This window comes from Cebus imitator, unplaced genomic scaffold, assembly GCF_001604975.1.
Source record: "Cebus imitator isolate Cc_AM_T3 unplaced genomic scaffold, Cebus_imitator-1.0 Scaffold9, whole genome shotgun sequence".
In the NCBI taxonomy this organism is placed as follows: Eukaryota; Metazoa; Chordata; class Mammalia; order Primates; family Cebidae; genus Cebus; species Cebus imitator.
The window spans coordinates 7,901,890-7,926,583 of NW_016107324.1; the positions used below are offsets into that span (position 1 = coordinate 7,901,890).

General features: G+C 41.4%; 1 protein-coding gene across 3 annotated transcripts in view; it reads left to right on the plus strand.

Annotated features, from left to right (window-relative positions):
* Positions 1 to 19,411, plus strand: part of FBN1 (fibrillin 1) — a 235,950-nt gene extending 216,539 nt beyond the window's left edge. Inside the window, exons 57-67 of one of the 3 annotated variants that reach the window (XR_001830020.2) lie at positions 1,644 to 1,769; positions 2,166 to 2,227; positions 2,336 to 2,542; positions 4,251 to 4,376; positions 4,568 to 4,690; positions 7,819 to 7,935; positions 8,192 to 8,320; positions 9,039 to 9,158; positions 14,029 to 14,260; positions 16,716 to 16,890; positions 18,104 to 19,411. Coding sequence is in view for 2 of the 3 variants with exons in the window: in XM_017545034.2 (XP_017400523.1) it covers positions 1,644 to 1,769; positions 2,336 to 2,542; positions 4,251 to 4,376; positions 4,568 to 4,690; positions 7,819 to 7,935; positions 8,192 to 8,320; positions 9,039 to 9,158; positions 14,029 to 14,260; positions 16,716 to 16,890; positions 18,104 to 18,493 (1,745 nt within the window). In the remaining variant the exon portion in view is untranslated. The remainder of the gene's footprint in view (positions 1 to 1,643; positions 1,770 to 2,165; positions 2,228 to 2,335; positions 2,543 to 4,250; positions 4,377 to 4,567; positions 4,691 to 7,818; positions 7,936 to 8,191; positions 8,321 to 9,038; positions 9,159 to 14,028; positions 14,261 to 16,715; positions 16,891 to 18,103) is intronic. The other 2 variants (XM_017545034.2, XM_017545044.2) reach the window with 2 other exon arrangements.
* Positions 19,412 to 24,694: the final 5,283 nt, after the last annotated feature.

Below are 24,694 nucleotides of genomic sequence, written 5' to 3' on the forward strand. Positions count from 1 at the left end.
TGCCTCTGAACCAGGATTATCTCAAAACCACTGGGATCTACCTCCAGAGAATCTGGTCAGTAGCATCCAGGCACTGATATTTTTTTAAAGCTCTCATCTGAGTCTAATGTGGATCCAACATTGAGAACTTCAGCTGTAGACCAGGAGTTGGCAACTACTAGAGCCTACAGGCCAGTTCCAGCCTGCCAGCCCACTGTGTGTTTTTTTAAAAATAAAGTTTTATTAAACATAGATATAACCATTAATTTGCATATTGTCCATGGCTGCTTTCATGCCACAGTGGCAGAGCCAAGTAGTTGCAACAGAGATCATATGACCCATGACCTCTGCTTAGACAGTAATTACAGGAGAAAATTATTAAAATATTCTCACATGCATTCTCTTTCCTTTTAAAAATAAGTGGTGTTATAAAGATGTATTTTATGTTGTCAGTGAAGAAGATTGAGAATCCCATTGCCCGTTTACTCTGTACAATATAGATTGAAGCAATAATTAAAGACTCTAAAAGCACAGGGAAAGAAAATATGTAGATTATCACACACTGGATCCTCCTGGCTCAGTGATTCTCAACCTCAGCTTTGAAAGCTTTGGAAACACTTGGGGAGCTCCAGTCCAACCCAGATATTCTGATTGAATTGGTCTGTGGGTGGCTTGGGCATTGGGGTTTTGACCCTGTTTTACATTGTTCTGATGTCACCTTCCAACTTTCTGCCTCTCCTAGTAAGAGCTCCAGCTTAGGCACCCTGAATTATTCTCCAAAGATGGGAAGCACTTAGCAAATTATTTGCGATCTCTCTAAATAACCATCAGATAATTCTAACAATCTGTACATATTTTAATGTTTTTTTAAACCTGCAAAACTGAATTGTGGTTTATGATTTAATAGTATTGAAATATGACAATAAACACAACTTATATTGAATCTGAAGATTAATCTAGACAAACTCCCCCAGATCAGTATTGACCATTATAGACATGATTCTAATGTGTATTAACATATTTCTTTCATATGCTGATATTCACATTTTTCCCTCCACTGGAAATAACCCTTTGGGAGACCTCTTTATGTCCTAATATGAAAAGATTTAATTTTTACTAAGTGAAAAATGTCATTGTGCATAAAATGCTACCATCTATGTTTAAGTATATAAAATGCTATCATCAGTTATGCTTTTAAAAGAGCAGAAGTGCACACACACATACATATATTATGTATGTGCTTGCTTTTATATTGGCCCCAGCACTGGTTGCTTTTCAGAAGGGGAGTTTGGTGTCTGGGAAATAGGGAACAAAGGGGGTGGGTTTTGCTGAATCCCCTTTCGTCCCTGTTTAATTTTGAACCACGTGAAGAGATAAGCTATTTACAAACTATATAGAAAAGAAGGAAGAGAATCCATTCTTCTATCAAAGATTCAGATAACTCTGTTTTCAGTCCTTCAGTGAAAGCAAACAGGAATGAATGAAGTCCCTTTTATACCGTTTAAATGTTGAGCCATGTGAACAGATTAGTGATTCAAAAACTAAGAAGGAAGGATGAGAGAGAGGGAAGGAGGAAACAAAGGGAGGGAGGAGGAAGGAACTCCATCCTCTGTAAAATAGTCAATGACTCTGCTTGGTTTTGGTCCTCCCATCAAATCAAACAGATGAGAATGAATGTCAGACGAAGCCAGGGATCTGTGAGAATGGGCGCTGTCTCAACACCCGTGGAAGCTACACCTGCGAGTGTAATGATGGGTTCACTGCCAGCCCCAACCAGGACGAGTGCCTTGGTGAGTACAGTCAGCAGCGTGCTTTCCTAACCTCCACACTAGGATGCTGGAAACCCAGACCTCTTATTTGAAATACAAGAAAATGTCAAAATCTGAGGAAGGATGAAAAATGTTCATATTTTGGAGATGCCGTAGTGACTGTGATTGTCCATTGGGCTTAGCACCACCCTGCAGCTAAATTCTTCCTTTGCTAATTGGATCTTGAATCATTTGTTTGGAATTTCTTGGCTGGCTTTGAAGCCCTTGGTGATCGCGATCCATTTCCATATGTTTCTCTGCCCCTCTCTCTGTAAGCATGGCTATTCCCCTGTATTTCTGGGAGCAGAGAGAGTTATAAGCGTGTCTAGGCCAAGGTCTTTCTGCCTACTTACTGAATGTCTTATTTGTTTTCCTCAGACGTCATCCTTTCTCTTTTACTGCTGTCTCCAGCTTTCCCCTCTTGCTCCTTCTCACCCAGGGTAAAGTGTTACATCCTTTTTGGTTTTTATATCTGACCAAATTTTTAATACCTTGTTTTGCTCTTAAAATTTCCTAACATCCCCTTTGCCATATAATGTCCCTTCCAGACAATCGGGAAGGGTACTGCTTCACAGAGGTGCTACAAAACATGTGTCAGATCGGCTCCAGCAACAGGAACCCCGTCACCAAATCTGAATGCTGCTGTGATGGAGGGAGAGGCTGGGGTCCCCACTGTGAGATCTGCCCTTTCCAGGGGACTGTGGCTTTCAAGAAACTTTGTCCCCATGGCCGAGGATTCATGACCAACGGAGCAGGTACTTCATTATGGTCCAAAAACACTTGCAGGGAATGTGTGTGTGTGTGTGTGTGTGTGTGTGTGTGTGTGTGTAAAAAACAGATGAAAATATAGAATCTGCAATATGTGCCTAGGTTGAGTTGCACAGCTGAGCCCAACAAAAATTCTTCCTTATGGAGTTTTAGACATTTGAGGCCATGCTGCCAAAGTGCCCTTGGTCCACTTGATTAACCTGTGTGTGCTTAGGACCCAGTAAGTCTTCAACTTCTTAAACAGAAGTTTACTATAAGTCAATTGGTTGCTCAGAATATAACTTTTTAAATTTTTTAGATGAACTTTGAAATAAATGATCATTAAATGCCCAAACTGGTCTACCAAGATGTAGAACTTCTAAAAGTGGCCAAACTATATTACATGAAAGAAGTATAAACCATGCTGATATCTTGGCAATTAAACACAATTGCATCTGGAAAAGCACAAGCTACTGAACTAGAGAAGGATGAAGAGAGTGTTGGACTGTCTGAGGCAACTCTAGAGATGTCTAGGCCTGTCACTAATGTGATTCCTATGTTTATCTACAGTAACTACAATTGGTTTTTAGTTCATAAAAGGTCTGAGAAAAGGAGAGAGCTTTTTTGAGCTCCTTGGGAGGGAATTGAAAGTGAAGGGGAAGAAGGAGGTTACGAGGATTTCTGTTTACATTGGAAAGATGTGGCTGAAGGCAGAATAATGGAAGTGGATGTGATTTTTAAAAAAAAACATATCTACAAAGATAAGATGGAGAGACCAAAGCAATCTGTGATTCTTTAGAGGCTGTAACAATCAGATGGTTGAAAAAAACTCATTTCTGGAGACCAATAAGAAGTGCTGAGTTGTACTTCAGAGTACAGTTGTAAAGGTCAGATACACCCAGCTGTTTGTTGGTATAAAATGGTGATTTGGCAGTCAAGGGTCGATAACTCATGTGGAAAGAGCTTGTACTGGCACTTCGCCAAGCAGAAAGGAGGTAGATGGGTCAAGATGTGGAGGACAGTGGCTTTAATGTTCAACAGTACATACTGACCCAGTCTTTGTCTCTGTGGTAGAGCCATGAGTAAGGGTCTCCCTTCCTTAGCAGATGGCAAAACCCCAGCCCTGTTATCTACCCCAGAGCCCTGATTGGTTCCCCCCTCAGCAGAGGACAGAAGTTCATCTCATTTCCCCAATATTATGTCATTTGAACTTTTTCAGGATTAACTCCAAACACAACAAAAATAATGTTTAAAAAAAAAAAAAAAACTCACTTATTTTGAGCATGCAATATTGGGGGGAAATGGGGTTTCCTCCTCCGAAGGTTGTGCTTCTGGGATTCATTTATGAGGTATCAGCAGGAGGCAAGCTTGATGGCATGTGACGACACACAAAGCCAAGTATGTCGAGATGATGGGCTCCCTGTTTTGTGGACCCAGAAGAGAAAACAAGATACATTTAGAAGACCAATTGTTGTTTTTGAAGATTTTCTGTAGCTGAGTTATTTTATCAATCACAGTCTAATGAAGTTATTTGTTTGCCTTTCTATATAGCTACCATTACATATTAAATGTATGCTGTCATCCCATTGGTTTAATTTCTTAGGCCCCTAATATAGTAACCCAATTTATTAGTATTTGCACAGAAGTGACCCCCTACAAATTAATGTTGTCAGTTTTATGGTATATTTATCTTATTTCATATTTTTTAAATTACAGATATCGATGAATGCAAGGTTATCCATGATGTTTGCCGGAATGGGGAATGTGTCAATGACAGAGGATCATATCATTGCATTTGTAAAACTGGGTACACTCCAGATATCACTGGGACTTCCTGTGTAGGTAAGTGTCTATTTCTGATGGCTTATCCTTAAGTAGAAACTTTAGATTATGGAGTAAAATAAAAATCAAAGTCTACAAAGAGTTTACTTTTTATTTCCCCGGAACTAAAATTCTCTGTTAGACCCTATGGAAATTGAGCATGTAGACATCATTTTTAGATGCACAATCACACTGTATTTCTTTGATCATAGATCTGAACGAGTGCAACCAGGCTCCCAAACCCTGCAATTTTATCTGCAAAAACACAGAAGGGAGTTACCAGTGTTCATGCCCGAAGGGCTACATTCTGCAAGAGGATGGAAGGAGCTGCAAAGGTAAGGTAGAATTTAACATTGCCCCTCACCTAGCACCTGACACATGGCTGCATTCCTCTGCCTGTATGCACCCAACAGGCAAGACTTGCTTTACAGGCAGGAGGTGCTTCCCTGGGGTTAATGCCTCCATGGGACCCACCTCCTACGCTGGAGGGAGAAAGGCTAAAGCCAGGGAGATTGTGGAGGACCAGTGGGAGCAGCCATCCTCGCTGCATGCCCCCTGGGTATCCATGTCAGCCATCCATGAGGATCTCGGAGATGGCAGGGTCAGCTCTCAAAGGCTCTGGTGGGGCAGATTCTTACTTGGTGACCTCCTCTCTGCTTTCTGGTTTTTCTATTCATTCTATACAGCCGTATAGTTCAGGTTTCCGGGAAAGTCCTGCCTCGGAATAATCAGTGCCATGATCCTAGAGGACACTGTGCCTAGTTAATTAGATGCTATGTGCATATTTTTGTTCTGCAGAAAAAGTCCATTCTTGCCTTCTAGGAGCTTCCCTGAAACATGAGTATCACACAGAATTAATAACTAGCAAAAATCGCTTCTCAACCAGAAGTTATCCTTTGCAAAATTTTTTGGTGTAAATTTGACTCCTGTAAACATCTTCTTCTCCGTTCCTAAGAACGTTATATGTAGTGAATCTTTATGATAATTTGGGAAATGAGAGATTTGGAGAAGAAAAGGTAGACCAAGAGATAGCATGTCATGCCATGGAACTTTGAAGGAAATTTATAGAAACATACAGAAGTAAGGAAGGTAAAGGGTAGAGTGGAGTCCAGTCCCTTTTCCTATTTTTTCTCATAAAGCTTAAATTCTTCCACTTACTCGGTATATATAACTAAAGATCAAATGAATGATGTAGCTATGTGTACCACTGAAACCAAGAAAGGCTAGAAGAGTAGAGTGTGGGACCAGCACACCCCCCCAGAGATGGGTGGGATCCAGATTGGAGGAGAGGCGAGGAGAGAAGTGGAGAACAGCAAGAAGTTGGGCTCTCGACCTCTTTCCTGTGTCTGCTGCAAGGGAGAGTTAAGAGGCAGGTAACAGAGGATGATGTCACGGGCAACTGCCGGAGGCCTTCCTGTGCAGCACAAAGCCTGTATAATCCTCTAGTTTTGGGAGAGGAAGTTGAGAGACCTACTTACACATTTTGACCATCGTAAATGAAGAGTGGAACTTATTTTACATCTGGGGTCACTCTGAGTTCTATGCAATGTGAAGCTGTAACTCAGAGCCATAAATGTATTCATATAACTGAAGAACCAAATTCAAGGGGAAAATATCTCTCATTGTATATATTATCTGTAACAAACCAAACAAATTCATAGCTTTTTTTCTAACCTCTGGGGACAGAAAATGCTCAAAAGTTTCTAGCAATTCAAAGGTGAAAAATGAAAATGCATCAATAACAAAGAGCAACATATCCACTCGCAACTTGTCCCTTTTCCTATTTTTTCTCATAATGTTCAAATTCTTCCACTTACTTAGTTTCTATTACTAAATATCAAATGAATGGTGCAGGTAAGTACACCATGGACACTGAGAAGAAAGAGACCAGAAGGGTGGCCCTGGGAGGAGTGTGGGAGCAGCACATCCCCAATGAGAGATGGGTAGGATGCAGGTTAGAGGAGGAAGGGCATTCTTGGAGGCAAGAACAGCGAGTGCTGCTGTTCTTCATGTGTTGTAGTCATGAAGCGGTGTTAGAGGAAATCACTGAGTCATCTTCCTTACCTGTTGCAGATGAGCTTCAGCAAATGTGCAGTGATGCTCCAGCGAAGCTCCTTGGGCCGTATACAGGAAAAGTCAGTCCACAGGCTCTGAGAAAGCTGAAGAGAAAGTACATATCAGTCAAGCTCTGAGCAGTGCAAAGAATAGGACAGGCTGCATTATAAGAGAAGCCAGCACTAGGACAAGTCTGGAGAGGGTCTCTCAGTGTAGGTCTACTCCAGATGTTACTCTAGCCAGGAACTGGCCCTGTGGAGTGGAAGCAGTCACTGGCAAAGCTAGCTCCAACCCAGTTGTGCAGATGGTGGGGGTATAGTGCTTGAATTTGTGATAAAATAAGGTCACTAATGTTTATTCCTGAATATGCAGCACTTGATATTTTGAATATGCAGCACTCTTGATATTTTGAAATAACACTGGAGTTGAGAATGTAGCTAGAAGTTGCGGCGGTGAGGAAAGAGGCCTGGTCAAAACAGAAGGTTTTATTGAGATGTGCAAAATAATGTTGGATGAACACCAGAGGCAGTTTTTTGTTTCTTGAGACGAAGTTTCACTCTGTCACACAGGCTGAAGTGCAGTGGCACGATCTCAGCTCACTGCAGCCTCTGCCTCCCAGGTAGCTAGGATTACAGGCGTGCACCACCACACCTGGCTAATTTTTATACTTTTACTAGAGATGGGGTTTTGTCATGTTGCCCAGGCTGGTCTCAAACTCCTGAGCTCAAAGTGATCAGCCTGCCTTGGCCTCCCAAAGTGCTGGGAATACAGGCATGAAACACCATGCCCAGCCTGGAGGCAGTTTTACTAAAGTGCCTTTAGCTATCAGAGTGAATTTTTCCTTTGTTTTGTTTCCTTTCTGACTGTTCAATTATGTTTTATCCTAAGAAGAATCCCTAAAGGAATCAGATTTTGATGACTTCTATTGAGTAGATTAAAAACAGCAAACAAAAGAACTAAGCCAGCAAATTCATTTCCAGCTTCAACATTTCTCTTTGCTTCAACTTAAATAGGTATTTTCAATGCTCTGAAAAATTTGCAGACTCATTCCTCTTTTACTTCATTATAAAATTTGTTTAAAATGTCATGATTTATTGGAAATTCCGTTGTTGAGGAATTCCTGCATTTCTCCAATTAGAATTGTGTTTTCTTGGATCCCCCAAAGATCTCTCTGTATTTTTTTGAGGGGAGGGGGTTCTAACTTGACTCCTTATCTGTCTTTCAGACCTTTATGCCCTATGTCCCTTCCTGGCGTTTGCTGTGCCTTCTTTCTGGTCAGAGTCATCTCAGACTTCGAAATCAAAACTTGGAGCTGCTTCATAGGGGTGGCCTCTCTGATTGATAGCGTTTTGTTGGCTTGGTTCAAATGAACCAAGCCAACAAAACGCTATCTTGCATTTCCTTGTAGATCTTGATGAGTGTGCCACCAAGCAGCACAACTGCCAGTTCCTCTGTGTTAACACCATCGGTGGCTTCACGTGCAAATGTCCTCCTGGATTTACCCAACACCATACGGCCTGCATTGGTGAGTGGGAGAGGAAAAAACCCTATATAGAATGTAGCAATTCTTCTCTATTTCCTCTGCTGTTGGGGTAAGAAAACAAAAGCTCAAAGAAATACATGAGTGCGTGTACGTGAGAGCACACACACCTGCACATGGATGTGGAGAGTTGTTGGCCTTATTTGGCCTTTTCTGAGTCATCCTTCTAACTTTCTTTTAAACAATACAAAGAGAGCTTTAGGGAATTTTAACCCCTCCTTGCTTCCACCACTTCTCATAGATAACAACGAATGCACCTCTGACATCAATCTGTGTGGGTCTAAGGGCATTTGCCAGAACACTCCTGGAAGCTTCACCTGTGAATGCCAGCGGGGATTCTCACTTGATCAGACTGGCTCCAGCTGTGAAGGTAGGTAGAGACCTCAGCTGCGATCCAGCTGGCAAGTCGCTGTGGAGGTGGCCTGCGCTGTGAAGGTGACCTTCATTATCAGCCTCTCTGAGATAGCAGATCTAAGCCCAGGGAGCCACCCCTAAAATAGTGTGCCACAGGGTTTTGTCTCATGCCTGTGTCTAACACACATGCCTTTCCTAAGGCTATCAACACCTTTTCTGCTCAGTTTTTAATTTAACCTAATAGGGAATAAGTCAGTCAAGCAAAATTGGCAGATTCTTGACTTTGATTCATTGATTTTCTGGTCACTGGGTCCAGAACCATAAAGGGATTTCCCTCATGTGGAGTAAACATGAGGAATAAGCTCTTCTGATGACATTTAATTAAAAGTTTAAATGATATTTGTAGGAGTTGATTGTGGCTTTTGACACCTTTTGATTTCTAATTCTGGCACACACCAAAAAAAAAAAAAAAGCAAACCCAAATAACTTACAGAGCTGTCCTGGAGAGTACTTTGGGCTCTGCACTAATTTCCTGATCATTTTTATTTGTAGATGTTGCTGGGGCTCTCTGAATGTTTTTCTCCTTTGACTTAGCAGCAGTTCAAGAAGAGATATTCTTGAAGTTGTTGGTGGTAGGGTGTGTAGGATGTGTTGGGGCTGGCTTTCTCATCAGAATACAGGTGGCTTCAGAGCGATGTGGAGTTGGCGTCATGGTGGTTCTGCTTCTTTTTCAGACGTGGACGAGTGTGAGGGCAACCACCGCTGCCAGCATGGCTGCCAGAACATCATCGGGGGCTACAGGTGCAGCTGCCCCCAGGGCTACCTCCAGCACTACCAGTGGAACCAGTGTGTTGGCAAGTAACTTCTCCTCACTCTCAAGATGCATGGCTATCAGCTCCTAGGAGGCAAAACACTGCTTTCTTTCTGAAGCTGTAAATGTGTTACTGAAGCAATGAATGCTCATTTAAATTTGCCCTAACCTGGTTGAAACCCAAGGGAAATAACAGCTTACACCAAAGTAAGAAAAAATATCGTGACTGAGGGTGCTTCGAGAGCATCTGAAATGAAATGCCCCTGGCACTTCTTGATGCCAGTATCCTCCAGCGTCCTGCTGCACTTGAGCTCTGTTCACATCAGGGGTCAAAAAACCTTACTTAGGATTGAAAAATATCAGCCAGCCAGAGGCTGTTTGGAGTGACTTTTGGCCTGAAGATGCCAAAGTAATTCTGTTCAGCTCTACACATTTGGGGACAGAGTGCGAGCAGCAGAGTGCGAGCAACAAAACCCTTGTCGTGTCTGCTGCTCGTACTCTGTCCCTAAGCGTTTTTTTTTTTTTTTTTTTTTTTCACGATTGCTAAATTCTTCAAGGGAGAGCTGCAGACGCTCTCATTAAATTGAAATGATGTTCTACAATGTAATGGGAAAATAACTCTTAATGCATGTCAGAGAATCCAAACAATATGAGTTTGGAGGGTTACCAGAGGGCATTCAGCTCAGGTACTTTAACTGATAAAGACCTAGAAGTCCAGGAAGAGAAGGTAGTATGGCCTTGCCTAGGTCTTTTGTGACATGCCTAGAACTAGAACCCAAAACGTGTTTTTTTTTTTTTTTTGGCGATGGAATTTTGCTCTTGTCGCACAAGCTGGCATGCAATGGCACCATCTCAGCTCACTCTCACAACTCTTAACACTCTGATGTAGGGCTGCCTTTCAAGTGTCACATTCACTTGTTGTTTTTTCATTCCAAGCATCTGGAGTGCCAGTGCACGCTTGGTGCTTTGGTAGCCTTTTCTAATTGACACACTATTAAGTACAGAGCCCTCCGTAGCAAAAACTCAAAGAATTACTGCCTCCTGGGTGCAGGCTCGGCCTTGCAATGGTTCTCTTTCATGCAGAGGAGGTCATTTTGGTGTGTTTTCATTTATCAAAATCATCTCTCTCATCTAGTTTGATTCCGCACAAGACACAGTTTTGCAGTGTCACCCAGGGTTGACTGAAGTGGCCCCTGTGCTTTAGAAGTTTAGACTGCACAAGTCTCTGGCTAGCTATCTGGTTTTGGTAAAAATGTCGGTTCATTATCAGCTCAAGGAGGTTGTGGATTTAATCCCCAGTTTCTGACATGGTTCACAGAACTTCCAGAGTGAACTTTGTTGATTCAGTACCCAGTTTATGAGCCTGTCTGTTCTCATTATGTAGGTCCCTTTAATAACACTGGAGCTATGTGAAAAAACTTGAGAGAGGAAAGGTATGTCACTCCTGTACCTTATCCTCCTTCTCCTACCTTCAGTCTGAGGATAGTAGAGGTGACCAGGCCATGAACTAGTTTCCTGGAGATTCTGCTTGAGTCTTGTGAAGGTCATCTCCTGGCTGGACACTCTAAAACAATAAGTTCATTTAGAAGTCAGAAGAAGTTTGGGGTTCTTAATGCCTCCAAATGCCAAATTGCCCTCATAAATCTTGAGAATTAGAGTTACCTAGAATGAGCATTGCCTTGGGCTAAAATAGCTTCCCCAGAACCACTAGAAACAGAGATCTCTTAGACCAGTCCTCCCTGGATCCTCACTCAAAGATGGCTGCAAGTTCACTCTTTGGGGTAAGGGGGCCACTGATTTCATTGTTTTCTAGAAGTAAATTTCAAAAATTCAGCTTGCAGATAGATGGAGTTTTGACCCATTTTGCCATAGAGAAAATTAGTTAAAGAAAGCCCATCCTACATTTGTGAATTTTCCTATCGTTACTCCCTTAAGGCCACAGCTGATCATGAACAGTGCAAGCTGGATGCTGAAGCCTTTGATTTTAGAGGACAGAGTGGTGGGTTTCCATCTGCTTTTAAGGAGTGGTTTTTAGACTTTAATGCTGTTTTGATAAAATTTGAATTGTCTCTTTTTATGAAACGAACAAAACCCTCACCTAAGTACCGACCGAAGAATCAAACATATATTTGGGAGTGTAAAAAAACTCTGGGGAGAGTCATTTGCTCCAAGGTGTAGAGGATGAAAAAGGTCAGGAAAAGTGAAAAACATGTTAACCAAATCATGGCGTTTGTATATTAATAGAAAGGGCAAGTGCAAAATCATGCTATTTTCAAACTGTAAACACTGAATATTTGCAAATTTCTTATTTTAATCTGTGCTCCACTCCATTCCACCTCTCCAACCTAGATAAGCAAGTTTAATTTAAACTTTATTAAATTCTCGGGGAGGGGGGAAAATGTAAAATAAAAAGAATCTGAAAGGGGTGGGGGAGAGCTCTTGATATTTGTAGTAACACAGATAGATGCTCAAAGTTAAAAATAACCTTAGAGATCTAGCCTTCCCTGTTTCCTAATATATAAATCCTTCTCTAAGTTCCTTGCTTATCACAGGTTGGCTTAAATACCACCTTGAAGGGCACTCACTTTCTCCCAAGATATCCCAGTCTATCTATAGATAGCTTTTAATACTTAGAAATGTCTTTTTTGGTTAAAAAAAAAATCACTTCTCCCTCTAATTTCTCACCATTGGTCCTCCTTCTGCCCTTTGGAGGAAAAAACACAGAATAAATCTAAGTTATATAATGACAAGTCTTCCCCCTAATATACCCACGCCTTACAGGTTTTTTTAGTCAAGGTCCCAGCAAGAAACAGATGGCTGAGGCCAACCAGAAGTGGGGGACAGGGGAGCAGAGCTTGCTTATGTTCCGTAGATCACCCACCTGGGGCCAAGAGCTGGTGGAGAAGGTAGAGGATGGACATGGAGGGGCAAGAAGACATCAGCCCAGAGGTGTTCTCTCCACTGAAGTTAATACGCTTGCTTCATCATTCTTTGTTGGACATGGAGCTTGGTGCCCACGGTTTCTCTTGCTCTTTATTGCACATCTCATCCTCACTTTAAAATAAGGAGAAAGAACACAGACAATGTGTTGAGCACAGAAAGAGAAAGGGAAGAATGAGAAAGAGAAAATTTTTATTTCTAAGAGTCCTGAAGCCTAAGTGACCTTGGGTGGAGATTTGAAAGTCTTTGAATACAAAAGGTCTTCACACAGCCAAAGTTATAGACCTATAGCTGATGGGAAAGAGGGAACGAGAAGGGAGGAAGGGAGAGAGGGAGGGAGAAAGGGAAAAAAGGAAGGGAGGGAGGAAGGGAAAAACAGAGGGAAGGACTGAAGGAAGAACAGAAGGAGAGAAGGGAAGGAGATATGGAAGGCAAGCAGGCAGGAGGACAATGTGAGTATCTACTAAATATATACAAGTGAGCATCCTTCCCACCCCACTTTTATCTACCTGTTTTCTAATTAAAAAAATAAAAAATAGATTTTTTTGAGAAACAATTTTAATTATAAATGAATCTGCCTTAGCAAAGAGGGTAAACCAATTATAGGAGAAAGAAAACACCAGCTTAAATGTGGGAGTGTCTCTAGAGCGGCCCTGTGGTAGAAAGGAAAGCACATGGACGGCCATTGCAGTCCAACTGACCTGGCTGTGAATTTCTGCCCCGCTGCTGCTGGCTGTGAGATCTTGGAAGGGCTTTCTGAGCCTCACTTTCTTCAGCTGTAAAACAGAGAATATAACACGTCTTTCTCAGAGTTGTTAGGAAAGCCAAGGAAATGAATGGGTAACACCTATATCCTATCTATCATATAATAGGTATCTAATAAACATTCATTCCCTTCCCCTTCCTCTCTTCCATAAGAAGTGGGTATCCACTAAGTGAAGGCAAGGCCAATCTCCCAACATTCAAATGAACATATGCCTGAAAATGGGCTATGGCAATTAAGAAATGTCTAACCAGCAAATTTCCAACCTGCCCTGCAAAGGCAGGTCTACAAAAATATATTGGAGACTTCCAAAAATTATAAATCAGAAATAATGAGAAACTTATGGTTTTCTCCTTTCTAGTTGATTTTTTTTAAGTAAGAGTTCTTTTTCCTGCTTCTTAGCATCAGACTTGGCAGGTCCCTGTGGGTATCCAGTCCTGCAGCCTCTGTCTCTCTTGTGGGTTTTCCCCAATTACTGCTCGTGAAGTCTGCAGCGAATCCCTTCCAGCCACACTTAGTTTTAGACAGGGCTCAGACACTCTGGGCAGGAGGCTGGTTTGAATAAGGAAGGGGCCGAATCAGTGATGGGAGCAGACATACCAGAAGGCACTATTCATCCCCCAGAACAAGTACCTGGGGGCTTTTTCAGATTTTTGAAAAGGAAATCCAAGTGGGGCAGACACTTCGGGCAGGATCTCACCCCTTGCGAGATCGGCACATCCTGAAATAGGTGGACGGGGAAAGCGGGCTCCGGAAAAACGGTTGGTCTCTGCTTTTGAGATATTTATCTCCTCTCTGGGCACTTGTGAAGCAAGTTCGCAAAGAATCGCAAGATTCCTTCTTTCCCATCTTGAACCCTAAATCTTAGCTACAGACCAGCACCATGTTGGTTCATTACTAGATGTTTATGTGGAGCAGAAGATACCAGTGTTGACTTCTGATGAGAACTGGAGTCGGCTGGTCCTCAGAATGCCATCCTCTAATGCCCTCTGCCTGCTGCATCTAACTTCATCTTCCATGTTTACTCACAACATAGCAAGAGGCCACATCTGTGCCCACATCTTTCTCTGCTGTTGCTCTCCCCACCCAGCCACCTCTGCCTGCCTTACCTTTCTGAGAACCTACCTGAGGGCCAGTTGGCCAGCAGCAAATGGTCAGATCCAGTGTCCTCAATAGAAATCTCTGGTGCTGCTTCTCGTTTTCCCTGCAGATGAAAACGAATGCCTCAGCACCCACATTTGCGGAGGAGCCTCCTGTCACAACACTCTGGGGAGCTACAAGTGCATGTGTCCCGCCGGCTTCCAGTATGAGCAGTTCAGTGGAGGATGCCAGGACATCAATGAATGTGGCTCTTCACAGGCCCCCTGCAGCTACGGCTGTTCCAATACTGAGGGTGGTTACCTGTGCGGCTGTCCACCTGGTTACTTCCGCATAGGCCAAGGGTAAGCACTGCTCTTTCTGGTCCTGGTTGGAGATTCTCTCATTTGTAATATAATTAAGTATACTGAACTCAAAATTACCTCTTCTAGTAGAGGAGAACCATGCTTTTTGTAATCCTAAAATTAATTGCAGTTAGCTTGGCAAAAGTTTTAGGTTATTTCATTTGAAAGAAGCATCTGGATTTCTGGAAACATCAAAGTAATGAAACTACATTGTAGATATCTCACTATATGACTTCTCGATCTCATTGTCCTGATCTTCACATCTTGTTGTGAAGCGATTCATCTCTCTGTAAATGCACCTCTCTGCCAACCAGTGACAGAACTGGGCTTACCCTGCACCCTACTGACCCAGTCTTCTCCTGGGGCAGGCAGGATTCCATCTTGACTTAAAATGCCTTTCAATCCAGTTCCTGTCAAAGATATCCCTTTGGGCTGGAGATCCTTTCGGGTTTTAAATTATATTTTACATTTCAAACTTAAATTTACATTAAATGTTACCCAAGGTACATTAGTTATGAGAATTGAAACACTATTTTTCTGGTTAAAAAAAAAAAAAAAAACTTCATCAAATTATAGGTATGTCTGTGTGAGAGTTGGGGCAGGTAAGACATTTTTATTTTACTAAGTGATTTAAAAGTTTAGTGTTAAATTTTCAAAGTTTGGATCTTTTTTCCTGCTGAATCAATCTGGACTCGGGTGTCTACCTTGTTTTAGCTATCCTGAGAGAAAGTGCACATTTTAACTTTTTAATTAGGAACGCATAGACATTAAATAGACATACACATTATTACTCCCCCACATGCATGTACACACACCACACACACACATCCACACTCATATTAATTATTAATGTAGCAGTCTTTGATTTCTTGACATACAGACACCAAGTGATTCGTTCAGATCCGGGTAGGTAGAAGAATGTTTCGTGAGAAGCACACAGAATGCCAGCATTCGGACACAAATTCCCAGATGTTTGTGTCTGGCTCTCAGTAGACTCATTCTTTATAGTTTAATGCCAGAACCATTTTTTCCCAGCAAAAATTGTGACACTCTAAACTGGCTTTTGGCCAGTGGGATTTTGTAGTCACACTTCTTAAAAGTGGTGCTCCTGGGATATGAAAATACTGGAAAGGAGTTCTGAGAATGGAACCAAAGCCTGCAGCTTTGGAGTTTACCTCCTAATGTCATCATTGTGTGAATGTATACACATGTGCATACACACAGAGGATGAGCCTTTATCATTTCATCCATTGCACTGTTTCTGCATATTTCATGTTGCAAGATAAAGAGGAAAGGAAATGTATTGAGCTCTGGAAAGATTGGGAGAAATAGCAGGAACCTGTAAATTGCTTCTAAATACAGCATATTATGTTCATTGCAAAGTATTTTGAATCCCAAGGGTATATAGGAAAATGAGCTCTAAAAAGCATATCAGCTATTACAGAAAAACAAATAGTGTTAGGTCTACATTATGACCCATTATTAGAAATCTACCCATTTAAAACAGTTTTGGCCTCTCTGAATCACTAGAGTGGACTCTGCCCCCAAATAAAGATTCTTTTAAGGACCATTCACATGTTTCAACACATTTGGAAAGAGGAGCTTGATAAACACACATTCCAAGTGGCCTCAGAAATAGTAAGCAGAATAACAAAACAAGGTACTTGTGAAACATTCAAGCCTTCCTCCATAACTTGGCTTTGATAACTGAAAGGCAAAGAAAAACAACTGAACTAGTTCTCTCTTGGGCATGGGTTTGTTTATCCGCCTTCGTATGAGTCAGAGCCAACGGCCCTAGTGGTTTTGAATGACTTGAAACAGTTTCCCACAGTTGGGCAAGCCCTGATGCATGCATTTTATATACTGCATATCTTCATAGTTTATTACATTAAGCTTCATTACCATCTGGAGCTCTCTTCTTATCCTCAGTAGCATCAGCAAAAGTGAAACATGAAGGAATAGGAGCAATTGCTCGGAAGCTTGAGTGAGGAGGAGTAATTATGGAAGCAGGAGAATGCAAGAAACTCAGCAGTGATGTCTCACACCTTGCTCACTCCCATGGAGCCTGGTTCATAAAGAGAAGCCATTTTTATTTAGCCTCCCAAGTTACATGGCCTCCCTCATCTACCATTCTCTAGTTTCCACTCTGTGTCTCCTCCCCAGTGGAAGTACTGCAAAAGGCCTTCCATGTGAGGTTTAGGAATTAAGGGATAAACAAATATGCAAAACAGTGTCTTGATAGGTAGTAGAAAGAAATCAGTACACTCCGGCAACCGGGAATTAGAGGCCAAACAGAAGACCTCTCAATGTAGTTCTCAGAACCAGCTCATCCTTCAGTGGACAAGCAAGGGCTGTATCTCCCAAGTACCGGGACCGGGCTTCACCAGAACTCTTGTACCACCTACCTTGTCTTCCCATTCTAACGAAAAGCATCTATGCTCCCCTTCTACTGCAGGCACTGTGTTTCTGGAATGGGCATGGGCCGAGGAAACCCAGAGCCACCTGTCAGTGGTGAGATGGATGACAATTCACTCTCCCCAGAGGCTTGTTACGAGTGTAAGATCAATGGCTACCCCAAACGGGGCAGGAAACGGAGAAGCACAAATGAAACTGATGTCTCCCATATCGAGGTGGGTCAGAAGGTCGTTCCTCCTGATGTCTCCTATTGTGCAAAGCCCTCCCAGATTCCTGTGGTTTCCTACGAGGATGCTCCAAAGTGTGAAAAAGCTCCCCGGAGAGAAACTCCAGACATTCCCTGAGCTCTAGGCTGCATTTTACAAGAGGCTGTGGGACTTTCTGGAGTTTCTTGCTGCTTTTCGGGAGTGGCCATTTGAAGGTTTTCACATACTTGCTCATTTCCTCTGTCTCGCCAAAAAAAAGTCAACTACCCACCCAAAGTCTGCTGAAAGGATAAGGTCTGAGATCCAGGACAGCAAGTGGGCAGAACAGCGAAGTGACATAGTGCTCCCTACATAGGCACGCCAAGTTCTGAAAGCTAGAGGCTCCTCTACTGAAAAGAGCCATGTGGAGTGTGAGGGAATTTGGACTGCAGACAAAAATAACGTGGAGCTGAAGCAGCCTGGTTTCCTTTGCCTACGGCTGCTGCAGCCTTTCAGTCAACTCAGAAGTGCACAGATATTCACCCAGACCTCTGGCTCCAGGCCCATAGAATCTAGCACATGTGGTCCCATAGAGGCAAGAAAGAAGCCAGGTAAAAAGCATTGAACTTAGCAGATCATCACAGTCAGGAAGTAGGCTCATAGGTGTGTCCTTCGGAGGGGATGGTTTTGCGTCACTGAACCAAACTGAAATAGTCTGCTTCTTCGTATTGGTGCTGTGACCCATCTGTTGTCACTTAAAAATTGAGATAAGTTTTTGGAAAAAAAATAATCTATTAAAACAGTGGTTCTCAAACTTGAGTGTGCAGCTGAACCACCTACTAGGTGTTGTTAAAATGGATTGCTGGGAGACATCCCCAGGGTTTCTGATTCAGGAGGTCTAGGGTAATGCCGAGAATTTGCATTTCTGACAGATTCCCAGGCGCTGCTCATGCAGCTTGTTCAGGGCCTACACTTTGAGACCTCCAGATACAAATGATTTCGACCTGCCTTTCTGCCTTTCTTCCTGACATCAGCTAATATTTTCAAATATTACAAATATATGCCAATTTAATACATTTGTGGTTTAAACAAAGTGCTTTATGAACGTGTGTTTTCAATGTTGTGTATGCAGCATAAGGCAGAAAATTGTATTAGTGTGACGTTTCAGTCGTTTTTTTCTTTACTGTGAGAGCTAAGTGGCATAGGTACATTGTGTTTAACACATTGCCCTGTGTCTTCCCAGGATCAGTCTGAGACAGAAGCTAATGTGAGCCTTGCAAGTTGGGATGTTGAGAAGACGGCCATCTTTGCTTTCAATATTTCCCACATTAGTAACAAGGTTCGAATCCTAGAACTCCTTCCAGCTCTTACAACTCTGACAAATCACAACAGATACTTGATCAAATCTGGAAATGAAGATGGCTTCTTTAAAATCAACCAAAAAGAAGGGATCAGCTACCTCCACTTCACAAAGAAGCAGCCAGTGGCTGGAACCTATTCATTACAAATCAGTAGTACTCCACTTTATAAAAAGAAAGAACTTAACCAGCTAGAAGACAAATATGACAAAGACTACCTCAGTGGTGAACTGGGTGATAATCTGAAGATGAAAATCCAGATTTTGCTTCATTAATTCACCATCCAGAGACCAAATAATTAAAAGAAAAATATAGATAGGTAGAACTATATTTTCCCCCAATCAGAATCATCATATCATAGGTACAGTCTTTCACCAAGTAAATTTGTATAAATAAGCACTATTCTTGTATTACCAAAGCAAGGTACAGGTGACTACCCTAGTTCAAAACAACCACTTTCTCAGGCTTCTCGTGTGTGTAGCTAAGCTACCTTGTCATATGTGTTGATTCTTGAAAACTGGGACATGTATTTCCATTGGGGGTTGGCCATTTATGCTGACATGCCATCCTTCCAGCAAACGTACAGGAATGTGCTTTCAATTGATGGACTACTCTTTTTTTTTTTTTGCAAATTTGTAAACTTTGCTTCTCCAAATACAAGTACTAGGTTGCCCATTTATGATATCTATTTGGTGCTAGTCAATTTTCAAACTAGATTTATAAATGCACTGTAATATTTACACAACTTAGAAACCAAATTACAAATATTCAGTTCCAATACTTCATTAATTTCAATCAACCAAAGTTAGTTCAGTAGCTTCTCTCAGTTATGAGTATAATACATTACATGTAAATTAAGTGTGTGTATACTGTAATCGTGCTATTTTTTATCATTGAAACATTTATAAACTAGAATAATAATGCCCTTAATGTGAGGGTTTGTAATGGTGCTTATTAAGACCAAAGACTTGTTAAATGTATACACCAAGTGGTAATGAAATTTCTGTGACTGGCCCACACGTGCATAGAGGTCTGGGAGGACCAGGAAACAGCCTCAGTGGCCAGAGGATCACCAGTGCATCCTTCATCACAGCATGTGCAATATGCCAAGATTACCCTCGGTCATTCCTGTCAACAAAGGGTCAATGTCATAAATGTCACAATAAAACAATCTCTTCTTTTTTTTAGTTTACCCCCTGGCTTTGTGTTCTTGCATGGATTTGGGGTTGGAGGGGCCATTCTGGAGGCTAAAGATAGGCTCTGGATTTAACTTATCCTGGGTCTGTTAGTTATGGCTTATGAAGGTACTAAATATATAACCACTAGAAGAAAATTTAACCTAAGAGTCAATCTCTTGTTTTATCCATTGAAGATAGCAGAGTCTGGTGTCATTAACCTGAATTGCTTGTGAGAAATTTAGATTGTAGAGTCATTTCTGAAACGTGAGCTAATTAATCTTGTGACTTTTAAACTCAGATTTAAATAGTTTAAATATCAATATTGTCTTAGAGCACATGAATTTCATTATAATAATTTATCATGACCCCCTCTCAAGTACACACAGTTTTGGTAAGCATTAGGTAGTCTGTTCCATTTTTTTCCCCTCAGCATTTGCTAGTCAGTGCTCATCTAATTACAAAGGGATAATCCCAGACTGCATCCAATTGCTGTAACTCTTGCTTTCTTAATGTCATAATTTTAAAAGGCTATTTTAAGTGCAATATTCAATATTTAGCTGTTAGGCTCATTCCGTTGATATGAAATAATCTTTTAAATCCCTAAGCGCAGGAAAGCATTTCGTGGTAGTGAAACTAAGGGGAAATAAGATTGCCGCATGAAGGTGGGGGGCAGAGAACTAGGTAGGACACAGGAAAGTCCTCTCAAAATCTTTGAAGAGCTCAGCTGAAAAAAACAAAATGGTATCGATTTGGCACGTATTATTCCAGGGTCAGCTGATGTCAGCCCCGGATTAATACACACGGTCCCAATTATAGAGCTACTCACTGAAGGAATGGGTTTCCTTGCATTGTGCGGAGCTCCCTGTCACAAGATAAAAGCGTTTCAATCTAGCCTTAATGGCAACCATTGAACAAAGATGCTTTCTTCCACCTAAGAGGCCATCAACATTTTGTATCTCTAATTTTGTTTATAACAAGTGCTCAACAGAATGAGCTGAATGACTATTACAGAGGAGGTTTGTAACTTGAGTAAGAGGTTAAAATGTAACTCACAATTTCCTTCTAACTCTGCACCTATGGAACCATGTGGTAGAGGTATATTAAAATTGTTAGAGAACAGACAGCCTATGGTAAACAACAGTTTGCATATGGAAAATGTCTTTGATAATTTAACCAGAACTGCATTATATTCAATAATGGATTTTCTTTATAACAACGGGAGAAAGTGGAGTTGGCACACAGTGGATCACTTTGATATTTTTAATAGTCCCAAGTCTGGATTTTATTTATTCCAGAGCCAACAATTTTGAACAGCATATTTTCCATGTTTCTGACTGTAACAAAACATTTTACTCATTGTTCCATTGTAAATATTCCTCTTGTTGGAACTCTTTTTAATCCTGAGATTTAAACTGTACCTTTCAATTGTCTGTGACCTTTCAATTTCACTTTCAATAGTTGAAGAACTTGGCTTTGTAAATCTCTCAGAAGCTTGACAATGTCTTGTCTCTACCCCCTCAGCCCATTTCATTTGCCAGTAATTATTTTGTAAGTAGGGTTGAAATGAACTCAGCTGGCCTTGTGAAATGTTTAAACTTGCACAAACAACTACATTTTTGTTCAACAAATAGTACTTTACTCAGCCAAAATCGCTTTGGACATTGCCATTACAAATACTGTTAAACTTCAAAAATCATGTCTGTAAATTAGACGAGCCAAAATAAAGGACAATTAGGTTGATGCTGTATTAGTATCCTTAAAACTCATACACCCATAAACTGTTAGGAATTTTTTAGTTACAGTCGATTTGGTCCACAGAATATACTTTATTCTGGTTTTAACTGTAGTTCTTAGAGAACTGTATTAGAAATGGAATTATTAGAAATGGAATTATTAAGTGATTTAAGGACATTGTTTTTAAGGTTAGAAGATTATTACAGGTAGAAATATTAGTGTCACATTTATAGCTGAAGACAACTATTTTCCCCTTGCCAATTTTAAACAACACTTTGTTTTTTTTTTTTCTTCTCCCTGTTTTACAATCGACTTCATTACACTTTTTTGAAACCCAGTATGAGCCTGACAGTATGTATCAGTTAGGAAAGGATTATGTCTATTATTCTGAGTTTGAGGGTTAGAGAGCTAGAAGACGACTCTACATTTGATTTTGCAAATTTCCATGTGCACCCATAACTGAGGCCATTTACAGGATTGGATCTCAATTAAAGACATTCCCAAAAATGTCTGCATCAACATGAGGGTCTTGTACATTTGACACCCGACATGCATTTGGCAAGACCTGACAGCAATCACAAAATCTGTTGTTCCAACTAACTGCTAATAAATCTAAAATGTTTCATTTCTTTCAAACAAAGTCATAAACCTTGATTTAGGAAATAGGCTGCTTTGAATTTTTGATTCAAACCTGAATTATGGCTGGGCGCCATGGCTCACCCCTGTCATCCCAGCACTTTGGGAGGCCAAAGCAGTCAAATCACTTGATGTCAGGAGTTTGAGACCAGACTAGCGAACATGGTGAAACCCTCTCTGTACTAAAAATACAAAAATTAGTCAGGCATGATGGTGTGCACCTGTAGTCCCAGCTACTCCGAGGCCAAGGCAGGGGAATTGCTTGAACCCAGGAGGTACACATTACAGTTAGCCAAGATTGCACCACTGCACTCAAGCCTGGGTGACACAGTGAGACTCCATCTCAAAAAAAGAACAGTTTTTTTTACAGTTGGATGGTAGAAGGTGTATCCTTTTTAATTGAACCGAGTTATAGCAGGTAAGTGGGTGCAATTTCTGGCTAGCTCAACCCTCTGCTCTCTATTCATTCTGATTTTTCGTCTCTGGGTCCATTCCCATTTCATAAATGAAGGAAACATTATCCTCTCTCTGCTCCCCTGTGCCCCCTGTTGGTTGGTTATGGTGTCAGCTAGAAGGCTCCAAGACTTCCAAGTACTTCTGGAATCCATAGCTTAGGTTCAAATCTCAGCAACACAGAGGTGGAGCTTTTAAGCAAAAAGCAGCTGCTCCATTCAGTGTTTCCTGACTTCCACATCCTGCCCAATGTGTTCTTTGCAGCTGTGCTGGGAGTTACAGAAATCAGAAGAGATCTGTTTCCTTTTTACCCTGAAGTACTCTCTTGGGGAGAATTAAATCAAACCTAAATGATCATACTTTTTCTTCTCCTGGAAATGGAGACATCTTAAAACATCCTGATAATAATCACTTATCCCATCAGTCCCACTAGACAGTGACAGAAATAGGTCACAGGCCTTCGTAGTTGTGTCTACATGGTGAACTCTACTCTGCTTGGCCCCACCAGCTCTGCTACGGAGGAGGCCAGACCTGTCAGAAAAGATTAATGAGACCTGAATATATCAGAATTTCCAAGGCACAACAGACTAGATTGGGTTTGTGTCTGTGTATTTTTGTAACTACATGAAATCAGCACGATGTGCCGTTCAGCCTTTCTGTCTTCAGTTGTATGGAGATTATCCCTTTTTGGACAGTCCCGTGACCAGGCCCAGTGGCAAGCTCCTCCCTGAGACCTGCTACTTCCTGCATGTTTGTGGCTTGGCTTCTTTGGGCTCTCTTGTGGGTCATTCACAGGAGGTGTGGTGCCTCCAGCTGGGGAGTCAATGTGCTGTGGAACCAGCTCCCCAGGAGAAAATGGCTCCTGTTCTCAAGCCCACACATTCACCCCCACAGGCCTCACCCCTTCCGGGAGAGGACATGGAAGACAGGTGCACCATCCTAAAAGCCTGATGCTTTCAGCCTCGATTTTTTTTTTTCCTAGCGTCAGTGATTCTTGATTTACAGAGCTTTGACCTTTCCGTGGGCTGCAAAGAAAGTTCACTGAGAGCTCACTTTGCTCCTGAAGAGCACCTGCCTGAGAGTCCTCATACTACAGGACATCTGGGGTCAGAAAGCTGCGTTCAAGTTCTTAGTTCCATCCCTTTCCAGTTATTCAACCCAGGGAAACTCCGTGATGTCTCTGAGCTTTGTTATTGTAGATAATAGTAACACCTTCCCCATATCCTTGCAGACCATTATAACCCACTATATATATCTAACACTAATGTAGAACTTCACAGTTTCAACAAGCACCTGTGAACTCTGCCTGCTCTGATCCTCAATCAATCCTAGATTTTTATCATTCTCATCATGCACACATTAGGGTCTCTTGCCAAAGGTCTCTCACCCCAAAGAGCTGGAACTGAAACTAAAACTCCAGATCTTCTGACAACACAGTATATACCCCATTCACTGTGCATACCAGAAGAATGAATAAAATGTAACATAAGAAAGCAAAATAGGAATCTGTAAGCTACAAATTGCACTTGTGATTCAACATCTAGGCTTCTCTCTGCTCTTCTAGAAACCAAGAGAAAGCTGAGGAGAGAGTGTGCCATCCACTGTCTCCAAGATAATTCTTATTAAAAATTATAGCAAAGACTGGATGTGGTGGCTCATGCCTGTAATTTCAGCGCTTTGGGAGGCTAAAGTAGGTGGATTGCTTGAGCTCAGGAGTTCAAGATCAGCCTGGACAACATAGGGAGACCCCTGCCTCTACAAAAAATAAAAAAAATTATCCAGGTATGGTGGCACATGCCTGTAGTCCCAGCTAGTGGGAAGACCAAGGCAGGAGGATTACTTGAGCCTGGGAGGTCAAGGTTGCAGTGAGCCATGATCACACCACTGCACTCCAGTCTGGGCAGATATATTTCATACTGTAAACCACCCTTTCATTTCATATATATGTAAATGTAAATATATATATATATACACACACACACACACACACACACACACACACATATAAAATGTATATGTATGATTGATTCCACAAATAGAGAAAAATAATATAGAGAGATAATTTTAAATATTGATACCTAAACTCTAAGCCTTTGGTTCTTAAATTAGGAAGTTATAAACATTTTTATAACATTTATATGTGGCAGGAGTGGACTACAAGCTCACCAACCCTGTTTTTTTTTATTCTCCTGTGCCCACAGAAAGACGGCATATCCTAATTTCTTCTGTAGGTAGGTTGGGGGTGGGTGATACTCTAACCAGGGGGATGTCAGGAGAAGCGATATATATACCATTTTCAGGTCTAGCTGAGGAAACACTTGTGCAATCATCCACACTTACAAATAAACTTTTTTGTAGTAAACCACTGATCTACAGGGGCTTTCTGTTGTAGCAGCTACCATTAATTATCCCCATACAAATAAATAAATAAATACTATCCACTTTTTCACTACAAAGAATCCACAGCAATGGTTC